General features: G+C 36.0%; 1 protein-coding gene and 1 long non-coding RNA gene across 3 annotated transcripts in view; one reads left to right on the forward strand and one right to left on the reverse strand.

Annotated features, from left to right (window-relative positions):
* Window positions 1-2221: 2221 nt before the first annotated feature.
* Window positions 2222-5525, reverse strand: LOC130556908 (uncharacterized). 2 transcript variants are annotated; one of them, XR_008963253.1, is made up of 4 exons: window positions 5375-5525; window positions 4885-4980; window positions 4023-4191; window positions 2222-3938 (listed from the first exon to the last, which is right to left on the reverse strand). It is a non-coding gene; the product is annotated as an uncharacterized LOC130556908 (long non-coding RNA). The 2 variants fall into 2 exon arrangements; XR_008963252.1 differs by lacking the exon at window positions 5375-5525 and having other exon boundaries at window positions 4885-5352.
* A 3994-nt stretch (window positions 5526-9519) lies between these two features.
* ghrhrb (growth hormone releasing hormone receptor b) overlaps window positions 9520-26487 on the forward strand; it is a 37892-nt gene continuing 20924 nt past the window's right edge. The window contains exons 1-2 of the mRNA XM_057337393.1: window positions 9520-9792; window positions 20170-20275. Coding sequence (XP_057193376.1) covers window positions 9709-9792; window positions 20170-20275 — 190 coding nt within the window. The 5' untranslated portion in view covers window positions 9520-9708. The remainder of the gene's footprint in view (window positions 9793-20169; window positions 20276-26487) is intronic.

A 26487-nucleotide genomic window follows, 5' to 3' on the forward strand; every position in this document is an offset into this window, starting at 1 on the left:
CCAACAACTGAAACACAAGGGCTTAAATACACTGAGATAACAAGCCGGCAAACAAGGAACACCTGACAATAATTAACATGGCACACAACGGGAAATAACATAAAAGTCCAAAATAACAAGGGAACACAGACTGGGATCGTGACAGTAACCAAGCAGTACCAATAGACTTGCATTGGTTTTGTGTCCGTACAATAGAAGTCAATGGGTAATGGGTTACCAACATTCTTTAAAATATCTTCTTTTGTGTTCTGCAGAAGAAAGAAAGCCATACAGGTTTGAAACGACAAGACCGTGAGTAAATTATGACATTTTTGGGTGAACTATCCCTTTAACCCAATGGCTGGGTTCATACGTTTTTGGCCCAACGCTGGGATACAAAAACCCCAAAGAGATGCATCTTGAATTTGAGTGTAAATGAGGCTGAAGAGTCGTTTTTTAAACCTCTATCCATGAGGATCAAGGACAGATATGAGGTTAATTCTTATTTTAATAAGAAGGAGTGCTTTTATTACACAATAAACACATGCCTATAACAATGATTGATGACAAACATGTTCTCTGTGTTTTTGTATTACCTCTCATCTACTGCATTTTAAAAAAGGGAAAAAAGACAGAATTGAATGTATACTGATCAACAAGGAGAAACTAAACCAGAAGGAAATCAAATCACACAGGTTTGTAATCCTTCAGGAGACCCTCCTACACACACATGCAATTATTCCAATGCTGTTGACATAACAGAATGAAAAAAACGTCTTTCTTTGTATAGCACACTCAGTTACACCAAGTCCGTGGTTTGAAGCAGTAAAATGTACACCCGTATTTACACATACCTGTTGTGCTGTGTTGAGTGCACCTCGCTCATCATCAACGACTGCTTTCTCAAGCTAACCTTTGTTTGCGTCTCACGAAGCCAGTTGCTTGATCCTAACCTTCTCATCTCTAATGACCACAGAGCTTTGACAAATAATTACAAAGTAAATGTTGTTGTGTTATGCATAATAATTGAGGGTTTAAAGGAGGTTCACCTCCTCGGCTTTGTTCTAAGCACTTGAACAAGCTTAATAACTGAATTTTGACAAGAGGAGCTATTATTTGGTCTTGCTAATTGATTTATTATAAATTGAGCTGTTGTTTGATGTTGCTTAGCAGAATGGATGCAGATAACACTTGTGATGTCTAATGTACGGCTGGAGCTGGTGGTTCTTATCTTGGTATTAATGGATAACGGCTGGTTCACAAGTTCACGTGTTCATTTTTGAGTATAATGAAGGTAAACAGATTTGGCTCGCTGTCCACTTGAGCTTTTAGTAAATAAAAAAATAGATGCATTCATATTAGCTCACAGATATTTGCACTCACTGCATGTAACTTAAGTAACGCTCAATGGAAACGCATCAATTTAGCAAAACTCCCATATATCGCAAAAAGTTTTTATGCTCACAAGGTGGTTTTCCAGGCAATTCAAAAAAGGAATCTTTAGCCGAACCGCAATGGGTCAACTGCCGTATGTAAAAGTCACATGATTATTCTCAAAAGATGTGAAATTGCATACTATAACCTCCCAGAAACACCTCATACGTGGCCATTCCCTCGTATGGGGGCTTTCCTAGATAACACCCTACATCTCTTTCAATTAAAAATAATGGCTGGTGCAATGGCTGCAATATGTGCTAATTGTAAACCTATCTACATCCATTGCCATGATTTTTGGAATGACTTATCACAAGTCATTGTACAACATATAAGTTACTTATTCACAAAAGTTTTTTATCGACATTTATCAAATATCACAATAGTTTTGCGCAACCCTTTCACTGTAAAAAATATTCCGTAAATTTTACGGTAAAAAACCGGCAGCTGTGGTTGCCAGAACTTTACCGTCAAAAGTACGGTTGCAACGTTATTGGTTTTACGGGATTGCACCCACTGTACCGTATATTTTACAGTTGATAATTGTCTTTTTTACGGTTCATAACGGTCTAATTTACTTGTTTATGCTGTTATAAAAACAGTTTATACCTTGTATTAATTACGGTTCATAACCATCTTTTTTGCAGTTCAGCACTTTCTAATTTAAAGGTTTACATTGTATTAATTACGGTTCATAACCATCTTTTTTACAGTTCAGCACTTTCTAATTTAAAGGTTTACATTGTATTAATTACGGTTCATAACCATCTTTTTTACAGTTCAGCACTGTCTAATTTAAAGGTTTACATTGTATTAATTACGGTTCATAACCATCTTTTTTACAGTTCAGCACTGTCTAATTTAAAGGTTTATGTTGTAATAATTACAGTTAAACTCTATAATTATTTGCTAAACATTCAGATTTAACCTTTAAGAAACTATTAAAATTACTGTTAAACTAATTGATAAATATCTTACATTTGCAAACCTAAATCAAATCATCAAAACCCATCAAAATCTATAAAAGACAAAGACATCAGTGAGGTCCCAAGTATCTTTAATAAAGACTGGCAGGCATTTAAGACAAAATATTAGTGCATTTTTCTGTTCTCGTGTTTCAACTGGTATACAGTGGTTTAATTAAAATCGTTCAGTCCAGTCTACATTTAAAGTGATGCTTCACCCAAAAATGAAAATTCTGTCATCATTTACTCACTCTCTTGTCATGTCAAACCTGTACTGTATATATTTCTTTGTTCTGCTAAACACCAAGGAATTTATTTGTAAGAATGTCATTTACCAAACAGATCTCATCCCCCATTGACTCCCATAGTATTTTTTTCCCTACTATGGCAGTAAATGAGGGATAAGATCTGTTTGGTTACTGACATTCTTATAAATAGCTTCCTTTTTGTTTAACCGAACAAAAAATGTATACAGGTTTGGAAGAACCTGAGAGTGAGGAAATGACAGAATTTTCACTTTGGGGAGAACTATCCCTTTAAAGTGATACTTCATGCTTAAAATCAAAATTTCCCCATGTTTTACTTACCCTCACGGCATCCTAAGTGAATGTGACTTTCTTCTTGAAGAATAATGCAATCAAAGTAATAATACCACGTATTCTTTGACTTCCAAGCGGCAGAATGTGAGTGAATGGGGGGGATTTTTTGAAGCTCCAAAAAGTGCATCCATCGATGAAAGAAGAACGGCTCGACACGGCTCCGTGGTCTTAACAAAGGTCTTCTGAAGCGAATCAATGCGTTTGTTTAAGAGAAATATGCATATTGACAACGCTATTAAGGATAATGTCTAACAGCCGCTGCAGGCGAAAGAGAGGCTTGTTTTTCCGTTAAATGATGGCGACGAAAGCTCCCGCCCAGAAGAGGCGGTGTTTATATTGGCGAAAAATGCTGTGTTCGTCACAGGAACTTACTTAGGGTGAAGACTCTGCGTCATTTGCCGGAGAAACAAGCCTCTCGCTCGCCTGCAGCGGATGTTGGACATTATCCTTTATAGCGTTGTCAATATGTATATTTCTCTTAAACAAACGCATGGATTCGCTTCAGAAGACCTTTGTTAAGACCACGGAGCCGTGTCGAGCCGCTCTTTGATCAATGGATGCACTTTTTGGAGATTTAAAAAATTGCCCCCCATTCACTCCCATTCTACTGCTTGGAAGTAAAAGGATACGTGGTATTATTACTCTGACTCCATTATTCCTCAAGAAGAAAGTTACATTCACTTAGGATGCCTTGAGGGTAAGTAAAACATGGGGAAAATTTGATTCAAGCCTGAAATAACCCTTTAAGAGATTAAAACTTGGAAACAGTCTGTAGGCCACCTTTACAAAGTCTCTCACCCCGAGTATAAACTTGGAAACAGTCTGCAGACCACCTTTACAAAGTCTCTCGCCATTCATGATCAGAAAGGTCAGCGATTAGGGTGAAGACTGGGAGTAGCTTTTTGTTTTTCTTTTCCACCTCCTTTATTCCCTTTCTCCGGATTGAGGATGAAAAAAACACCTTGAAAAGAAAAAAAAAACATTTATAAGTCTGTAAATTAAGCTACACCGTAATGAATCTCCCCTCCTAAGTCTCTTTACATACCTTTGCAGGAATTCAAGCACTGACGCCAGTTCAGTAGGGTAGTTAATTTTGGAGCAGTAATAACTGCAGAACATTAGGCAAACAGCAGAGATGAAAGAAGTGATGTCATCATTCACAATCTTGCGGTCCACAGCTAGCATGAATCGGACAGCAGCATAGCAGGAGGGTCCTGTAGATACATTTCAATGCAATATACATAAATTTATGAACGTAAGATTATTGTGTATTTACATATACAGTATGGCAAGAATATTATACAAATTGCAGTTTATTTAGTACTGCCCTGAAATAACCATTTCACAAAATAGATTTTAGAAATAATAGAAATAAACCAGTTCTAAAGTTTAGATTTGTGTAAACCGAGTTATTAATCTGTGTTGTGGAATATATGTAAAAACATATATTATGTGGAACAGTTTGTTCTGTGCAGAACTAATTAAAAATTGCAATTTGTATGATTTGTATCTTATTTCTTAAATTGATAGTTCACCAAAAATTAAAATTGTCTCAGCATTTACCCTGTATGACTTTCTTCTGCAGAACACAATTTTGAAGAATGTTGTTAACTGGCCCCCATTGACTTGTGTTGGTTTCGTGTCCATACAATAGAAATGAATGGGTGCCACTGCTGTTCGGTTACCAGCATTTTTTTATATATCTTCTTTTGTGTTCTAGTTTAAAATGATAAGAGGGTGAGTAAATGATGACAGAATTTTCATTTGTGGGTGAACTATCACTTTAATCCCTATCATTTTGCATACTCTGCAAGGGGCATGTAAACTTATAAACTCAACTTTATAGTTAAACATTTAATCATTAAAGCTTTAGGGTTCTACTGTATATTAACAAAACGTTCACTTACCACACACACAATAATGCAAGGCGTCACAGGCAGGTTTTCTAACTCCACATCCTTTGCCAGGCTTGTCTCTTCTACATAATGGAGGAGCTCCTCTTTCTCATCAAAACAGGAGAGAGGTAGAAGAATCATGCCTTTCACATCCTCTGAGCAACCATTTCTGTACTCTTAAAACTTATAGTTTTGTGACAGCAAGGGCATGTGGAGTAGCAACACGTGAATCTATTTTGTTTACGGTAAAAATGCACACTTGAACACGCACCGTGGTTTAAGGTGAAGTTTGTTATGTAAAACATGCTACCTAAGGATTTGCACTGATATCACACAGAACTGACAGCTAAACATTTAAACTACGTGAATAAATACACACTCTACTACGGTTTCAAACACATAAATTATATTTCACAAACTGGGCAGGACATCTAGAGCTTGCGAGTTTTACTACATCCGCTGCCAGACATGTTTAAAAAGTGTAGCCTACATGCTAACTTACTCGTATTTAAAACGATGCACTGCTTGATTCTATTTAGCAAAAGTACTTAACAAACATATATTTTACAGAGTATTTCCACGGATCAAGAGCTCTCACGCTTTAGGACTTGCAAGTCTGCCTACATGCGCTGGCTAGTTAAATACGTTTATGCCCCGTGAAAACAGTGTACATTCTACTCGTGTTTAAAATCACACACTGCTAAAACCGTTAAATCCAACTTACCAATATGCCCAATGCCATACATATATATATATATATATATATATATTATTCCACTGATTTGTAGTTCAGCTCCGACAGTGCTTCATCAGAATCGTCACTGTTGAAACGCGGGAAGGCAAAATTTACGTTACTGTGTGCTCCGCGCCAATGAGTATTCAACCAATCACATCCTTTGTTCACGAAGCCAAGGCGCAACGTATATCTTGATTGGATGATGCTTAACGGTTATGTTTTAAATGCTTGTTGAGTTGATTGCTTTACCATAAAATACATTCTTGAGTTCAGAGACAAAAAATTTGTTTCACACAATCTAAAAATGTAAAAGCACTGCTAATTACATAAAAACAATATTTAAATTATCAAAAGTGACAAATGTCAAGGTGAAATTTTTGGGGGGGTTTAGGCAGACAATTTAAGCTAAACAATGTATAGAAGTCATTACATTACAACTTTACACAGAAAAAGATGATTTTATAACACATATTAAAACTGGTTTAAGTGCACACTGCACAGGGGAGTCAGATATGTTTATGTAGCCTATTTGTAATAAGAATATTTTTAAGACGTTCTTTTTTTACGGCAAATAATACAGTGTACTGTAATGTTTTACTCCAATAAACCGTATTTTCATATGTTTTTACCTGTTAAATGTACGGTCTTACTCCGTAAAACTAATTACAGCTTTCCACTGTAAATTCTACGGGTTTCGCATGTTTTATGAAATACGGTTTTATACTGTAGCATTTATACGGTATTTTACTGTTAAATCTACTGACATTTTTTACAGTCTAATGATAGATGTGGCACAGCCAAGGCCATACACATTGATTTGCTATGTTAGGGTAAGATGTCACATTAGACTGGTTTACAATGATGTTGAGAGCATGCTTTGGTTTTATTGGTGATACTTATCTGCTTTACTCAAGCTATGTGAACAAACTTAGAGAAAAGAGGGACCTACATTCAAACACACCAGGCACAAAACAATGCTAAAAAAAACCTACAAACTGTTTCTGTAATGCAGCACATGCTAATCAGTTAAGACAATGCATCAGCCACTGAAGATAACAAGGACTCCATCCAAACAACATTAGAGTCTGACCTTTCTGTCAAATTGCATATATTTGTATAAATTAGTGCCACTTAAATATACACTAACTGCATCTCTCTATGCAAGAGCACACAGTTTAAATACCAATTATCGGGGTTTTATTAGGCCTTCGCCATTATAGCAAATTAAAGAGAGCAAAATCAAAACAGAAATGTATCACAAATGTCTACAATTCATCTTTAAATACTCAAGTCATCTTTACTTCAGTTTTGGACAACTGGATTAAAATAGTCTAGGATGTTTTTACCATTGACCTGCCTTAAAAGTCCCCTTCTTGTTTTTACATTCTTTTTTTAATCCGTTTATTATTTTTTAATCTAGATGTGCCATAACCACGATATAAACCAGTGAACCTTAAGCTACAGTATGATTTCTGTTTGGGATGTAAATATTGTGTTTTACGGTAACTTCTGAGGAATAAGAATATTTTCTTTCCTTTTCTTCTGATAGATGGGTTTTTGTTTGCTATAGAAGATAGCAAGTGAGAGAGGGAGCGAGAAAATGTATAACTATATTCCAAAAACACATCTCGCCATAGTCACAGAACTGCATTGTGTTTACCACACGGTCTCATTGATCAGCATGTGCAAATAAGGTTTCTTTTACATTGTTTCTGACCATCTTTCCTTAAGACTAATAGTCCACTATGTCTCTCTCCTTCTTTTTTCTCATGTGACAAGGCAGCTGGAAGCAATGGGGGGTCTGTTGTCCAGCTAGGATAATATTTCCCCCCGGCTGGATAAGAACATCATGTATACGTATATGTACAGTACAATGTGTTGTTTTCCAGCCAAATCAACACAGATGCTTAACAACCGCAAGTTAAATGTGATAATCCATGCTTCTTTATTACATTTATTTGCCTTTTCAACCAATAGACTTCAGGGAATCACAATTCACACAATGAAATCAAAAAAAGGTTAAATGGGGGGCAATTAGGAAACCTGTTAAATAAAGAAAAACATATATAACATCAGGAAAATGATAACAGAGCCTATAATAAACTATGTGAATTTTTCACATTGTAACATGAAATAATTAACTGACCAGTTCCTGAGAGAAGGTGAAGGACTCGCTCTGAGCTTTTCCCACTAGAGCTTTGTGATCTCATTGAGCCACTAATACATTCCTTTAACCCTGTTACCTGAAAATGGTTCATTTCAAAGAAGCCACAATATTTTCATTTGTGAATTTGGGAGATGTTTTTTTTTAAAGAGACTAGTGATTGGGTCCAACAGGACACTTCATTAGTTCATGGCTTACACAAAAGCTGTATCTTTAATTTGGGTACATTTCCTCAAAACATTTTTATCCAATATTTGAATGAGATAAGAATGCATCCTTATGTTGGGATACAAATTCACCATGACCACAGGATATTTAGATAGGACACTGGATTCAGACATCATCTCCGTTGCATATCATTCATGAATCTGAATTGGACCCAAACCCTGCAGTGATATTTAGCTTGAATGCACAAAAATCTTTTAACCGTTTGAGCTGAAATGGGCAGTCAGAGGAATTCAGAAGTTATATAGACAAGCAAGAATCTATCAAAAGGTTTTTTCCGCAGTGTATGCCATGATGTTGACTGCTTTTATTGAATTGCTGTGTTACATTTGCTCAATATGATGCAGCAACATAAAATCTCTTCTTATGTTGAGAAATGTATTTTGCTACTCAAATTTACTTAATTTCCCTGTAAAATAATCATTTGAAGTACCTTATGCACATTTTGCTGTGTTTAATGGTACAATACTAATTTGTATGTATTGACATATTAAGTTTCTCAAACATCTCCTGAATAGGCCTAAATTTTAACAAGCTCAAGGCAAAGATAACTGCTGACTTTCCCTGTTGAAAATGTCTCTGGAGAGCCCAATCTCAATTATTAAAATGAACGTCCTTGGTGCTTCATGTACCACCAGCACCTAATTATGTTATGAAACTACACTCTTTGCTTACAAAATTTATTGTGATAGGAGATACCCTTGTGTTTAGATAAACACACTTTAATGTCTCGCCGTGAGTTGGTGAAACCTCATAAACTGCAAATGCTGAATTGTGTGTAATAACCTTAAATTGCCTCATAAAAGTGTTTACCAATTTTGAACAATTTCCCACATGCCTGGTTTACAGTTCAGAAACCTGTAGATTCAGATAATACCAGTTGTGTCGTTTGAAGTTCATGATGCCTATAAACTGTAGGCTATATCAAATTATAGAAATTAACATTCCACAAAACCTATTATCTTGTAGTCTTTATATTTGTTTGTCCAAAGATAAGTAAACATAGGCATACAGAAAGAAAACAAAACGTTTTAAAGATCCGTGAAATTAACAGATTTACTTGTTAGTCAACATCAAGACTGCTTTATGTCGTCAAAAATGTTTTGTGAAACCAGTTAAACTAAATATAAACTACGTATGTCAGAACCAGTTTGCTTTAGCAGTTCTGCAGTCTGATATACCTCAAAATCATATTTCTTGCCCTTAAAGTAGAAAACTAACTGTAATCCAGCAGTTAAAGCTAATATTTCAGAAACGCAAGTCGTGTAAATGACGATCTGTACCCAGATGTGAACTTAAAAAAATTTCACTTTGTCAGACTTGGGTCGGTTTTCTAACATGTAAACCTTTGCTTTTTCCTCGTATAGTTTTGATTCGAAAATGTCTGATTATCTGATGCAGTGATAAGTGCGGTCACCGGCAGTTTCAGTGAGCTGATGTGCGTGTGTGCGTAAAGGGGTGGCGCGCCGTGACTTCCAGTACATTTCTCCAAACGCACAGTTCCAACGCCCAGTGTGCGCTGGATTCGTCTAGCGACGTAATGTTTACGGTCTGTTAGTAGGAAGTGTCACACGATTTAATTGCAAGTTGTATGAGCTTATTAGACATTATGTATAGGATTGAGCGTTTGTGCTGAACAGACCACATCTGACAGAGGCTACGGGTTTTTTGGCTAGACACTAACTTATTTCCTTTTACCGGAGTCTTGATCATGTTACTCTACAGAGCTTCGTCAACTTTAAAACTGGCTGCCGTTTTACTGACTTTGTGGATTCAGCAGAGCACCTGGAAAGAAGTAAGTTAGCTATAATGAGAGAATAGATAGCGTTGTTGTGTTGTTTGTGTGGGTGTGCGCATGTGTGGTTTTAAGTTTAGAATGCTTTGTAGGCTACGTTGTTGTTCCATAATTACTTAATAATTACCATTTATGTATTTAACAGACGTTTTATGCATAGTGACGTACGCTGCATTCTCACAGAACTCACTTTGCGCTGCTAACTCAATATGCTTTATCAGTTAAGATAATGATTGTGTAAAAATGTCTAAAATAAAAGTCACACACGTTTATATTTACATATAATGTATTCCAAAAGATAGGCCTATATGTGAAATGTATAAAACAGCCACAAAACAAGTGGGCTATAGAGGGTGGCGTAAAATGATGATGTAAGATGATGCACATGATTCAACAATTAATGGTTTCAGTGTATTAAAGTTTTCTGTGAAATCTTGCAGTTATCTCATCCCTGGAAAAAAACTTAAGATTTTATGGTGAAGGTTGTGCATTGAAATTGAAACAGAAAACTATATCATATGGAACATTATAGATCTTAAAAGTGTTTTAAAATATATTAACATTTGCATCTATGCATGAGAGATTTTCTTGAGTGAGAATTCACTGTATATAAATAGATGCCCATATTTATTTTAAAAGCCGTCACTGCACCAGAAATTTAGTAGAAAGCATGCTGTTTGAAAGCCAGTGTATTCTCAAGAGTTCACTTCCATGCTATATTTAAAGTGCTGATGTACCACAGAAGTTGATGTGATTAGAGCTGTACTGACCTGATCTGAGAAACGAGAGCTTGGCCTCCTTTTTAAGATGTTTTGATGTCAACTTTCAGGAGACAAACAATGACTTTTCTTATAATAAAAATGAAGCATGCCAAATTATTGCTCCTCTAAACAGGCTTGTCAAACCACCCCATCTAGCTAATACTAAGCCTGGGCAGCGTCCTGCCTATTTCTGAGTAACACAGGCCGCAAATAAGAAAACAAATCAATGTGGTAATTAAATGTACTTGTTGTTTGGTACGCCCTCTAATGATATGACTTTCCTTTCCAGAATGGTACTTCATTTCCTATTATAATGGTTCCATGTGTTTATGAGCATCTTCCATGGCCACTGGATGCAATCTGATTGATAACAGGATCCTTATCTGTCAGTTATTTCTTGTCCATTATTTCTGTTCTGAAAATTATGTATAATATTTGTAATCGGGTCACTAGTTTCTCAAGAGTCCATTGAAGTCAACAGGTGTTTAACTTTAGGATGTTTTTAAGGCTCAGCTTTGGCTAGCATGTTTGAGACAGCTGTTGATAACTCCAATGGTTTTATAGCACATTATGGTACAAATCTGCATGGGACAGATATAGAGATCAGACCAAAGTTCCGTCTATCAGCAGCTGTTCTATAATTGGTTTGGACAAGATATGAGACTTCTGGGGTCCGCTAGTACCACACGGGTGTAAAGGCATGTCTTCCTGCGGGATGCAGTTTAATCAAACTAAAGCACGGTATTGCTCAGGTATGTCACCAGTGCTGGCGGGGCACAACTGGTTTTCTCTCTACACGTCTCTGCTTTCTCATGCCCCTTGGGACCCCGTGTGCAACTCTAAGCCTTGCGACTAAAATGAAATTTAAGTGATGCATAGAGGGCTTCGCTCATTACTATTCCTCTCACACTGTCTTTATGTCCTTAGACAGATGAGCTTTGGCTTGAGCAAATGCCAGAGAGATTTGTAGTATCAGTGAGAGGACGGGTGGGGTTTTATATGTAGATTGCATGCAATGCGAGTGTAAGAAGATAGGGTTTTATTTATACAGTGATGTAAAATGTTCGCCCCAGAAGTTTATATTGCTGGTATTAATGGACAGATCTCTGTCTTTTCATACTCTAGATGCACACACATAAAATATTGCATTTTTATATAAAACAAAAAGGTGACCACACATGCAGACATCTAGTCCTTAGCTTAGGGGCATCCTTTTGATTTTGTGTCTATACAATAGAAGTGAATGGTTTTAAGCACCTTGTCTTCTCAGTCAACCCAGAACAACCCTTGAACAACACTATCCACTACACAATTCAATCTTTGTAAATTCATACCATAAATGTATCTACATGTCATGTATCTATTCAGCAGTACCCATTCACTTGCATTGGTTTTGTGTCCATACAATAGAACTGAATGGGTAGTTACCAACATTCTTCAAAATACCTTCTTTTGTGTTCTGCACAAGTCTTACGGGTGAGTTAATGATGACAGAATTTTCATTTTTGGGTGAACTATCCCTTTAAGAATCGATTGTGTCTTTTTTTAACACAAAAGTGTAAAACAACCAATATAAATTATTTTATGCCCTCAGGTTTAAGAAATACACTATGACTCACAGTTTGTGCAAATTAAAAAATCAATCTAGTTTCTAATTTTGGAAGATTCTATTAGGGCTGTCACGATTATGAAATTTGATTGACGATTAATTGTCTAATAAATCATTGCGATTATGGCGATTAATTGTCTGTTTTAGGGCTTTGGCGATTATGACGATTAATTGTCTGTTTTTGAGCTTTGACATTTAACTCTCATTCATTTTTGATTCAGCGATTGAAATTACCATATTGTTCTGAATACAAGACTATGTTTTTTTCTTGGAAATACATCGGAAAAAATTGGGTCATCATATATTTAAGGTTTAGGCTTTTACCTGTCAATAATACAACCACCAAATACTTGTAAATGAAGTAAATTGATCAGGTGTGAATTGAAGCCACCATTAAAATACTATCAGTCATAGAAAAGCTTCTAGACTGTTTTTTTCTCACTTGCAAGACTACAGTAAAATTTTACTTGTGTGTTAATGAAATTTTGGTAGACTGGTTTTCACACTGAGATTTGCTTAAATAATATTAAATTGTACTGCAGGTAATTTGTATATGTTTTAGTTTTTTTTTTTAAGTGATTGTGTTGTGGTGGTACATTTTACAAGTATTACCATGCTTTAGTAACAATATATACACTGTAAAAAATATTCCGTAAATTTTACGGTAAAAAACCGGCAGCTGTGGTTGCCAGAACTTTACCGTCAAAAGTACGGTTGCAACGTTATTGGTTTTACGGGATTGCACCCACTGTACCGTATATTTTAGTTAATAATTTTCTTTTTTACGGTTCATAACTGTCTAATTTACTTGTTTATGCTGTTATAAAAACAGTTTATACCTGTCAAATTCCAGGATTTACATTGTATTAATTACGGTTCATAACCATCTTTTTTACAGTTCAGCACTTTCTAATTTAAAGGTTTACATTGTATTAATTACGGTTCATAACCATCTTTTTTACAGTTCAGCACTGTCTAATTTAAAGGTTTATGTTGTAATAATTACAGTTAAACTCTATAATTATTTGCTAAACATTCAGATTTAACCTTTAAGAAACTATTAAAATTACTGTTAAACTAATTGATAAATATCTTACATTTGCAAACCTAAATCAAATCATCAAAACCCATCAAAATCTATAAAAGACAAAGACATCAGTGAGGTCCCAAGTATCTTTAATAAAGACTGGCAGGCATTTAAGACAAAATATTAGTGCATTTTTCTGTTCTCGTGTTTCAACTGGTATACAGTGGTTTAATTAAAATCGTTCAGTCCAGTCTACATTTAAAGTGATGCTTCACCCAAAAATGAAAATTCTGTCATCATTTACTCACTCTCTTGTCATGTCAAACCTGTACTGTATATATTTCTTTGTTCTGCTAAACACCAAGGAATTTATTTGTAAGAATGTCATTTACCAAACAGATCTCATCCCCCATTGACTCCCATAGTATTTTTTTTCCCTACTATGGCAGTAAATGAGGGATAAGATCTGTTTGGTTACTGACATTCTTATAAATAGCTTCCTTTTTGTTTAACCGAACAAAAAATGTATACAGGTTTGGAAGAACCTGAGAGTGAGGAAATGACAGAATTTTCACTTTGGGGAGAACTATCCCTTTAAAGTGATACTTCATGCTTAAAATCAAAATTTCCCCATGTTTTACTTACCCTCACGGCATCCTAAGTGAATGTGACTTTCTTCTTGAAGAATAATGCAATCAAAGTAATAATACCACGTATTCTTTGACTTCCAAGCGGCAGAATGTGAGTGAATGGGGGGGATTTTTTGAAGCTCCAAAAAGTGCATCCATCGATGAAAGAAGAACGGCTCGACACGGCTCCGTGGTCTTAACAAAGGTCTTCTGAAGCGAATCAATGCGTTTGTTTAAGAGAAATATGCATATTGACAACGCTATTAAGGATAATGTCTAACAGCCGCTGCAGGCGAAAGAGAGGCTTGTTTTTCCGTTAAATGATGGCGACGAAAGCTCCCGCCCAGAAGAGGCGGTGTTTATATTGGCGAAAACGAAAAATGCTGTGTTCGTCACAGGAACTTACTTAGGGTGAAGACTCTGCGTCATTTGCCGGAGAAACAAGCCTCTCGCTCGCCTGCAGCGGATGTTGGACATTATCCTTTATAGCGTTGTCAATATGTATATTTCTCTTAAACAAACGCATGGATTCGCTTCAGAAGACCTTTGTTAAGACCACGGAGCCGTGTCGAGCCGCTCTTTGATCAATGGATGCACTTTTTGGAGATTTAAAAAATTGCCCCCCATTCACTCCCATTCTACTGCTTGGAAGTAAAAGGATACGTGGTATTATTACTCTGACTCCATTATTCCTCAAGAAGAAAGTTACATTCACTTAGGATGCCTTGAGGGTAAGTAAAACATGGGGAAAATTTGATTCAAGCCTGAAATAACCCTTTAAGAGATTAAAACTTGGAAACAGTCTGTAGGCCACCTTTACAAAGTCTCTCACCCCGAGTATAAACTTGGAAACAGTCTGCAGACCACCTTTACAAAGTCTCTCGCCATTCATGATCAGAAAGGTCAGCGATTAGGGTGAAGACTGGGAGTAGCTTTTTGTTTTTCTTTTCCACCTCCTTTATTCCCTTTCTCCGGATTGATGATGAAAAAAACACCTTGAAAAGAAAAAAAAAAACATTTATAAGTCTGTAAATTAAGCTACACCGTAATGAATCTCCCCTCCTAAGTCTCTTTACATACCTTTGCAGGAATTCAAGCACTGACGCCAGTTCAGTAGGGTAGTTAATTTTGGAGCAGTAATAACTGCAGAACATTAGGCAAACAGCAGAGATGAAAGAAGTGATGTCATCATTCACAATCTTGCGGTCCACAGCTAGCATGAATCGGACAGCAGCATAGCAGGAGGGTCCTGTAGATACATTTCAATGCAATATACATAAATTTATGAACGTAAGATTATTGTGTATTTACATATACAGTATGGCAAGAATATTATACAAATTGCAGTTTATTTAGTACTGCCCTGAAATAACCATTTCACAAAATAGATTTTAGAAATAATAGAAATAAACCAGTTCTAAAGTTTAGATTTGTGTAAACCGAGTTATTAATCTGTGTTGTGGAATATATGTAAAACATATATTATGTGGAACAGTTTGTTCTGTGCAGAACTAATTAAAAATTGCAATTTGTATGATTTGTATCTTATTTCTTAAATTGATAGTTCACCAAAAATTAAAATTGTCTCAGCATTTAACTTTACTCAGCAATAACTTTACGTTACTGTGTGCTCCGCGCCAATGAGTATTCAACCAATCACATCCTTTGTTCACGAAGCCAAGGCGCAACGTATATCTTGATTGGATGATGCTTAACGGTTATGTTTTAAATGCTTGTTGAGTTGATTGCTTTACCATAAAATACATTCTTGAGTTCAGAGACAAAAAATTTGTTTCACACAATCTAAAAATGTGAAAGCACTGCTAATTACATAAAAACAATATTTAAATTATCAAAAGTGACAAATGTCAAGGTGAAATTTTTTGGGGGGTTTAGGCAGACAATTTAAGCTAAACAATGTATAGAAGTCATTATATTACAACTTTACACAGAAAAAGATGATTTTATAACACATATTAAAACTGGTTTAAGTGCACACTGCACAGGGGAGTCAGATATGTTTATGTAGCCTATTTGTAATAAGAATATTTTTAAGACGTTCTTTTTTTACGGCAAATAATACAGTGTGCTGTAATGTTTTACTCCAATAAACCGTATTTTCATATGTTTTTACCTGTTAAATGTACGGTCTTACTCCGTAAAACTAATTACAGATTTCCACTGTAAATTCTACGGGTTTCGCATGTTTTATGAAATACGGTTTTATACTGTAGCATTTATACGGTATTTTACTGTTAAATCTACTGACATTTTTTACAGTGTACACTAAAATATGCAATATGCAGATGCACTACAGCTCCCCCTAGTGTCTTCTATAGAGATGTGCGATAATTGCGATGATCCGAAATCATTGCGATGAGGTCAAACAAGCACGATGAGACGATTATTTAATAATCGTGACAGCCCTAGATTCTATTAGTTTACCCAATGTTGAATTTAAGTTTTTAAATACAGTATTGTCATAATTTACACATGTTGCTCAAAAACCATTTAATGTTGTGTATTTTTCATTACTGCCCATTTGTCCTAAAGGGATACTCCACCCAAAAATGAAATTTCTGTCATGAATTACTATCCCCCCAAGTAAATGATGACAGAATTTTCATTTTTGGGTGTAGTATCCCTTTAAGCTTGATCTGTCAGACTGATGGTTAGCTCTTAACGTTTGCATTCTTTAAAATATACACTGTAAAACAAAAATCCCTTGAATAACAGACATTTTCTGTCAGCTGGAATGACTGAAATATACCGTAAAATAATATTTTTCTTCTTGTAAAATTACAGGATATAAATATATATAATACATTGTTTTCCCCGTTTTTCTTGTAATTTTGCTGTCTTTTTCTGTAATTTTACAGTTTTTGACCGTATTTCAAAAATGAACTGTAAAGAATAAAATCTTCAAAAAAAATCTGAGATTTTCTGGCAGCTGGGCGAGCCCAGTCTCATGAATAAATAATAATGCGTATAAATAACACGCGGGTTGCATTATCGTGAAATACGTACGTCAAAGTTCGATTTTGCGTGCATAAATACGCCTATTTTTGCGCGCATATGATACGCCAATTTAGCGCGAGTGCATATTAACCGGCAATTTGTCTTATTAACCTGTCCCCTAACCCAAACCCTAAACCTAATGTTAGCGTGCGTGCATATTATAACTTCTACCCTAACCCTAAACCTAACAGTATTATTTTAATTATTTCAGTGTTTCCTCTTCATGTACGTTTCAAAATGGCTGCTCTCCAGCGAGGTGCACGCAAACATTGGCGTATCATATGCACGCAAAATCAAACTTTGGCGTACGTATTTCATGATAATGCAACAGCGTGTTATTTATATGCAATTCATGAGACCGGGTTGGCTGGGCGCAGCTGGAGTGCCAGAAATAAACTGTAAAATAAAGTTTTCCCCTGTAAAATTACATGGTTCCCCCGGTTTTCTTATAATTTTGCGGTTTTTTTCTGTAATTTTACGTATTTGAGTTTATTTCAAATATACATTACAAATCTGTAACAGCAAACAACAATAACATTCTGTAAAGTTACTGGTTGTTTTTTACAGTGTAGATACTTGTTGTGCAAAGAATTTCACCCAACTGAATTATTTGCAACATAATTAGCACAGCACTGAAATTCACCTAGTTATTATCTGGAATGCAAATGACCTGAGAAAACTTCCTGAACCTCAGATCTCCATTCTCCTCTCTTATCTCACCTGTCAGCAGGCGACAGAGGTCATTGAAACCAACAGTGTTACCATCTGTTCTGGATTATAAAATGTTCTCTCACAATTCAAACATACAAAGTTGTTCAGTATGTTAGTGAGGATAACTTATAGAGTTCATATCAAGCTGCAGTTTAAGTAGTTCATGCCAGGCAACTTATATAAAGCAAAATATGATTTGGCAGATCTATGAGCCTTTTAATAAGTAAGGGCCATTTAAAATGCTTTTAGATTTTGACATATTTTAAAGTATTTACCAGGACGCTTTCGAAAGTTTGGCCCTCATAAGTTTACGCACATGTGTACACAACAAGCGCTCAGAAGCGCTACCAGGCATAGACAAACAAACACTCCGATGTTTCTAAACACTAACAGCTATAAACACATTGACACAAACTGTCTTTCTAACTGCATCACCTTGCAGTCTGATAACATTTTATTTTGCCCCGAGTCTCTCTATGTCAGGCTAAAAGAACATAAACATTATATCCACTGGATGAATAATAGTAAACATAACCGTGATGTCTGTTTACTTTAATTTCCATACCGACGTCATACAATTGATTTGATTTACACTTGGGATGACTGGTGTGACACATAATCTCAGCCTCTATGCATTCCTCTTAGACTAATTAAAACAATTCACCTTTAAGGTAAAATTGCTCACCTCACAGAAAGATACTGATTCTCCTCTTTTCGTAGGAGATGCGTAGATCTGTTTCATAAAGTTTTGAACCTGTTTGTACTTGTTGTTCCATCATAACCCCAGGCTTAATCAGATCATTAGCATTCACCCACCTCTGACTTTCTGCATCATTCCTCTCAGGAATAAGTGGGCGGCTATTACAAGCCTTTTTATACAGCAAAGAGGTGAAACAGAGGCAAGTTTCCCTTTTTGAGATGAGATGAGATGAGATAAAGGGTTTTAGCATCCCACATATTTCATGCTTTCTCTCTGTTTCCTTCAAAAATGTTGCGAGTTGTTGTAAAGTATAAACGATTTTTCGTTGATTTTCATTTCAAAATGTCGTGATAACTGTATTTACATTACACATACATACATATTCAGGCCTTTTGAGCAAGTAACGTAACACATTTATTTATTAAATAACTTAAAACACATGATTTAAATAACAGTTGATAACAGTTAAAATGTTTCAAATGTACAAATATTCCTAGTGTACCGAGGTCAAACAATCGATTTGTACGAGAAACGGACGCTAATGCTATCACCATCTGCTGTCTTACGATTTCTGCTGTGTACCCGGACTTTCGAAGGACGCCACGTTACGTCAGCCCTAATAGTGAAATATCACTGGCTTTCGTCTGTGTCGTGACAGACAGCTTCATTACGTCAGCTTTGAATGTGAAATGTTATTGGCTACCATTACCGATTACATCATGCTAATGTTCCAGTTTGTTTGAAGATGTTGATTTCCGTTCCCGGAGTTCCTAGTATAAAGTTTTCGTATGGCTTCAGTTCAGAAGGTTTGCAATGCGACTTGTTTGTAATACGTTTATACCGTTTTGTTCATTCTATAGAATAAATACATGTGACTGTACTTTCACTAGTGTGTTGTGTTTTATGGTTGACAAGTGGTTGAGGTTAAGGTAAGGGGTGGGATTGGGATTGGGGTAAGGTGCTCTTTAAATATCTTTGAATCCCTAAACATTTATTAAACCATTAATACTTTTATAAATGCAAAAATAAATGCGTCTTTATCTGACTGCACAAATGTCACGGTTTGCGCAGGGAACAGACAAAACAAGCAGGTAATCAGAAGGATATCTTTAATCCACGACGAACTCAGGGAAAACACAACACCAAAACATTCAATACTGGACAATGAAACAACCAAAGAAGAGAACTTATATAACACAGATAATGAGACATAAACAGGTGTGGATAAACTAATAATGTTCAAATGATGGGGATCAGGTGAGATGGTGAAAAGGATTATGGGAAATGTTGTCCAGTGGTAAGTGAGGGCAGACGGTGGATTGTGACAACAAAACAGCATATGGGGTCATTTTCATAACAATCGCTAGAGGGCGCTTAAATTTAAAACGTGAACTTTTGTCGTAATAAGCTTAATGCAGAAATGTCCTTTTGAGATGTTTTTACTGCTTTGAGACTCTTTTAATGAATAGTTTTTATATGTGACTTTGAGAATTAATCTGATCAAAATATATTTTTATTTTTTAATGTAGCAGGCATGTCAGTTTATATTTTCAGATATATTTTCTAATATATCTCAGTCAGTTGTTGTACCACAATAAGGTTTTCAATGTGTCTTCCTTTCTGGAATAAAAAGAAAATTAATGGAAGCTTTAAAAGGATTCTTATGTGGCTTGGTTTAAAATTGAATACGATGGATTTTAAATCATATTGCACTTACACATTTGTCTGGGTATATTTTTATAAGATTTTATTTTCTGATTTCAAAAGTTAAATTGGCCTTTAACACCGAGTGATTGAAATTGGGAACAGCTCCTTTATCATGCAGTTCTCTGATGGGCTCTGATGAGTTTGCGGGGTTTCTTAATAAGGGTTGCAGTTTCCCCTGCCTCAAACATTTATTTATTTTTTATTATGATTTGCAGGTGGAAACAATTCATCCAGCATGTGCTCTGGTGGCTGAACATATGAAGGCTCAAGAGCAATGCATTCTCACACGAAGACAAGAGGCCAACAACCACAATATCACTGGTGAGCTTGCTTATCTGAACTATTACTGTATGATTTTCTCTCTTCATTATCAGTTAGTTAATTATTAATTATTAGTTTTTTATGTTTATTGTCAAATTGTTATTTTAAAGGTCCAGTATGTAATTTTTTAGAGGATCTATTGACAGAAATGCACTATAATATACACAACTATGTGTTCAGGTATAAAGACCTTACATAATGAAGCGTTATGTTTTTCTTACCTTAGAATGATCTGTTTCTATCTACATACACCATGGGTCCACTTGCATGGAGTGTTGTTGCCATGTCGCCATGTTGTTTCTACAGTAGCCTTACATTTACATTACATTTACATTTAGTCATTTAGCAGACGCTTTTATCCAAAACGACTTACAGATGAGGGAAACAATGGAAGCAATTGGAACAACATAAGGATAACAAAAAGCATAAGTGCAAAAACTGGTCTCATATACCCTACCACAGTATACAGAGCTAAGTTTTTTTTTTTTTAAAGTAGAAAAGAGATAGAAGTCAGAACTGATCGGTCAGAACTGATCGGCCTTAAACAGACAAACTGCTCTACAGGACGATTACATTATCTCATTCTGGAAAGAAGCAAGAACGTGACAACATCTTAACCCTCACTCAGATTCCGTAGTGCTTCGAAAGGGAGCGGTGGAGTGAGCGGTTGGTTGCAATTAATATTTTCTTATTATTTACTTATCTTATTATTTGGTTTATTATAAGGGCCAGTGTTGCCAGATTGGGCGGGTTCCCGCCCAATTGGGCTTCTTTTGAACCGGTTAGACCGTAGAAAAATGCATTTGGTGGTGGACAAAATTTGGGCTGCTTATGAAATTAAAAACCCGCCCAAGCAGCTTGTCTTTTCTTTGCTTTTATTTAGTCAAGTAATCTCCAAACGTTCGAAAATGATGTGTAGAGCAGTCAAACCCACAGCCCTTATTGATTCAGTTTAACTGGGATCTGGGATAGGGAATCCTGTCAATCAATCCACCGTTGAGATGTTATGACTCGTGAGTGACGGGGTTTTGGCGCGATACAGACAGATTTTGTGTAGCCTATTGAAGTGATCACAATGCCAAAGTGTCCCAAATATATGTTGCACGGGAACTCAAATCTCACAACGTGGATTACACATGTGGTGACAGACGACTCGAAAATATAACAATGACTGAATTCAGAGCACAATTGAATGATTTAATAGAATTCAAACAGAATTTGGGATTATACTACTTCTGTTCATCATCAGCAGCACACCTTTAAACTGTACAGACTGCACTCTGGCATATAGCCTACTCTTGACAGCTGCTGGGCTTGCTAAATTTTGCATATATGTGCTGCAAAATATATTTCAAGAAATACGTACCGTAGTTCTGTCAGATGTTAAGGCGACTTTCAAAGGTAAACGCATTATTGTTTCTACTGTTCTTTTTTGTTTTGTCGTATAAGTAGGCTAGCCTATCTATCAATGAATTGCACAATTTTTGCCGCCGTGGTGTGTGCATGAAGTTCATGAACAAGTGTAAAATGCCTATACTTACGTTGCTTTCCGATTAATTTAGCGGGCACTTTTTGCACCAAAATTAGCATAGTGATGCATGTTTTTTGAGGGTTAAAGTCATTGGTTAATTTCTTGATTTTCGCTTTGAAGTGGTTTCTGGACATGTTCTCTATACTTTCTAACTCTCTTTAAAGGGGTAATATGGTGCGAATAAGTGTTTTTCTGTGTCTTTGGTGTGTTAATAAGTTGCCCATGCATGTAAGACACGTAAAATTGCAAAAATGGAAGTATCGGAAACAAAAGATGTATTCTATCTAAATGCAAATGCTCACCCAGACCTGCCTGAAACGCCTCGTGTAACCACATCCCCACAAATCCACGTCAGTTCGTGGTATGATTTGACTAAGACCGCCCAAATGTATACGCAAGTAAGGTGGGCGTACCTGTCAGTACAATTGCTTTGGAACCTGATGTTCCAAATATGGTAAAAGGCATTACATTTCCGTCACACGCTTGCAGTATTCGACCAATCACTATGCACTGGTTAACTGGCCAATCATAGCACACCTCGCTTTTCAGAGAGGCGGATTCTCTGAAGATTCAGGGATTCAAAAATCTGCGCGTTTCAGAGAGGCGGGGCAAAGAGGAGATACAAACAAGCACGGTATGTGAAAAGATGCCCTTGTGTCTATTGTCCTGTGCTCGTTCGTACGTTGTTCGTCGTGCTATACCCTGTGAGTTTGGATATTACCTGTTTATCGTGTTCCTGCCCTGTATATTGTGCCTGGTCCCGCCTGTCTGTCTACCCTGCATTGTTTAATTCGTGTTCAAGTTTGTTCGACATTGCGTCATGTTTATTATTTAGTTTGGTTTCTGTCGTATCGTAGTCTTGTTATTTTATACCCTTGGTTTATCCCCCTCGTGGGAAGTGTTTATTTTTCAGTTCTGTATTTAAGTCGTGTCCGTGTTTTACCCCATTGTGGGTGTTTTGTTTTGTCCCCTGTTAATAAAGTCTTGTCTTCCTTACCACCGCTGCCCTGCACTTGGGTTTTTGTGCGCGTTGTCACACCCCGGTCATGACAGAACCTGACAACTTCGTTTTAAGGAGATAAAATGGTCATTATCATCGTTAATTGACATTGCAATAAATTTCTATCACATATTTTGGTTTTTGTTAGAGTGGGCGGGTTTTAGTGAGCCTTTGGGCTGTAAATTGTCCACCCAATCTGGCAAAACTGATAAGGGCTGTAAATGTGTAAAACTCAGTATTCTCTATGGTGTTATCACTACCTAGTTGCATTTTCAAGTTTGATGAAGGCAGGTTGTAAAGATTTTAGATTTTAAATTATGAAATGGATAGTTTCGCTTCTTGCTAGCTCGATTAACTACTAAGAAAATATTTCTCTGTTGATATGTTATAATAATCACCTCTGAGGTGCAACTATCTATAAATGTTCTTGTAAATTAATTTAATATATTTTCAACAGCGATATTGCCAGCAATTCAGTGTCTTCAAACTCTAAACAAAACCTCTAAAATCAGTAAATATCAAGTGTACCCTGGGTGGCAAAATGTCCAACCAAACATGCGTGTCATGTTTTTTATTTTTGTTTTTGTTTTTTTGATGTGCACTTTGTCTTAATTCTACAGAAAAGTAGGATTTACACTTTCCGATATAGGTCAGGTCAGCCAAAGGCAATTATAGGATATAATCAGGTGTAGAGGTTTAGAAGATTAAAGGCAGTTACTCAAACGGAAGCTATTCAATTCTGGCTGCTGATGAGGATCAGCATAAGGGATCAATACGACTCCTCTTATTGTATTTTCACCCTGATCAAAGGATAATGACTCATTTCTAATCTAAATGCATGAGTCTGTTCTTCTGGTCTGAAGATAAGTTGTATACTACACTTGTATATGAAGTTTACTGTTGAACATGGTATATATAGCATATTTAAGTGGTGCATTAAAAACTAATTGAAGTGCCTTAAAATGTGCAGCTTTGTTTGATGTGTTGCTTAATATCCACTGAAATAGAAAGTTAGGGAAGGACATTGAGTGGCTTCTTCCCATTTTTAAAGGGGTGATATGACAGGGCTAAAACGAATATTATCGTTTGTTTTTGATGTAAAGCAATGTGTTTTCTCTTATTTAAGGTTAAAAACGCTGTATTTTCGACATACCGTGCATGTTTGTATCTCCACTTTGCCCCGCCTAATATTCGGCGCAAATGTTCGTTGCCATAACGCACTAAAACAAAAACATTAGATGCCTATGAAAACTGACTACTAACTTTCCAGCAATAAACACACGGATCAGGACACCGGCTCTGAACAACAACTTATTACGTATACTACTTATGTGCTTACCCTTATTATTTGTATTTTATCTTCATTATTGTTTTAGAAGATAATTGTCACATTGTTTGGGGTTAGTGTTTATCATATTTGGATTTACGCCATAATTTAATCATAATCAGTAATGCTTGTTTAAAGGAATAGTTCACCCAAAATGGACCCCATTGACTTGATCATAGTCATTTTTATTCAAACTATGGAAAGCCAATGGGGGCATTTTGGGGTGAACTATTCCTTTAAATCCTTTATGCACTGCAATATTAACTACAAGTCTTTAAAATAATTAAATAAATAGACGTTCACAAAGTGAGTTTCTCAGGGACGCCATTTTTTACTAAAACAACAGCGAACTCATTGTCCTTTTGCGCCACCTGGCTTATTGGAGTGAAATAGTTGTCAGCGATAAATCGTTTCGCCTTTGATATGAAAGCTAAGTTGGAGATTCGCTAGGCTTAATCGCATCGCAGGCAGTCTAAATAAACTTTTAGTTGGCAGAAGTCACCTGCGACATCTATAACTTGTCCTGCAAGTTTGGGAATTGCACATCCGCATAATTCCTTAGGTGAATAGGGGTCAAAACAGAGCAGACAGCTTTAAAAATAAACAGCGCGCAAGCACAATTCATAATTAATATTTCCCCTGAGGTTCTGTACGTAGTTAACCTAGTGGAAAATTTATGTTTAAATAGTTTTTTTGAAAGTCATATTATGGTTTATCAGACCTATCTTCCTCTGTTGCACCTGAAGGTTGTGTTTCTGATTTAGCCTTTGTTTGCTAATCTTATTTGTTTAAAGATAATGACCACTGTCTCATTGCAGGGATTTTGCACTTTGTTACCAGTTCCCTTTTTATCACCAGTTTGTCAGTATGTGGTATTTTAAGATGTTGTTGCAATCAGCATTTAATTAGTAATTGACAAGATCCCTAGACACGTATGATGTATCCAACAGGTTTATAAATACATTTCACGGTATTTAAATGAATAGAGTGTGTTAAACACTCAAATTATGTGATGTGACAAAACTACTGAACCCGCTGGTGCCCTTTTACTGATTTTGAAATTACTGATGACCTCTTTACCACCTTCATCTAATCTAATGAGATAATTTCTTGGACCAGGTTGGAGACCCACATGGTATTAATGCTGCCACACTTGAATGCACACTCATTCCTGCAGCAGGGCAGCTGAGACACATGAATAATATTCAGGTTTGTTTATTAAATATACACACGCACACAGTAAATACCCATTGGATCCAGGCTTCTTTTATATGTAAATGAATTTCATTTCAAATGAGTTCTAGTTATGAATAGTTGTTGTAAGAGTAACTTAATGTGTGAGCTAAGCTAAAGTCCAATAAAAATCCTCACACAGTAATAGCTGCTTGCTGTTTATTTGTATGCTTTGAGTAATTGTGCAACTTCTCATTTTCATGTTTATCAGTCTTCTAACTTGTACAAGGGATTATAAAATACACTGAGAAATGTATGCGCCTGCATGGGGAATGTTCTCATAATGGTGGTCACTAGCCCAGACTATAAACAAAAAGGATCTGGCATTTTGAGGCAAAATAGTCCAGCATATCATAAAATGTGATTTTGTTGTGGCTTTTGAAGTAACCACTTTTATTCACATAAAAAAATTTTCAACTTGAATAAAAGTACCCTGACTACATTAGGCTACCTCAGCAATATTTTTAATATCTCATTTGTTGTTTAGATTAAATGGAGAGCAAATTAATACTTTTACTTAAACCTCCCACGTCTCCTGTCTCCCACATGTTTCTCCTGAAGAATTCTCACCACTGCTACAAATGTGTTCAGTTTTGCCAAGAGACCAAAATCAAGAGTCAAGAATATTTATTTTGGTCACACTTAAAGTTCCAGTGTATGAAATTTTGCGGCATCTAGGGGTGAGGTTGCGAATTGCAACCAACGGCTCACTCTACCCCTCCCTTTTGAAACAATACGGTGGCTCTCACAGGACAAAGATGTCGTCACGTTTTCGCTTCTTTGCTGAAGCAGATAACATATTTACGAAAACTAAGCTCTGTACAGCAGTTTGTCCGTTTAGGACTTCTGAAACAACATAGTAAATTCCATGCAAGGGGACGGTAAAAATTGCTTATTCAAAGGTAATAAAAACATAACCCTTCATTATGTAAGGTCTTTATACACCTCTGAAGACATAGTTATGTATATAATATTGCATTTCTGTCAATAGATCCTCCAAATAATTACACAATGGACCTTTAACAATAATGTTGAATTTGTCAACATTAGTTAATGCATTAGCTAACATGACTTGAACAATAAACAATACTTCTACAGCTTTACAGCAGTAACATAATAAA

The sequence above is a fragment of the Triplophysa rosa genome, linkage group LG7 (genome assembly GCF_024868665.1).
Source record: "Triplophysa rosa linkage group LG7, Trosa_1v2, whole genome shotgun sequence".
Classification (NCBI taxonomy): domain Eukaryota; kingdom Metazoa; phylum Chordata; class Actinopteri; order Cypriniformes; family Nemacheilidae; genus Triplophysa; species Triplophysa rosa.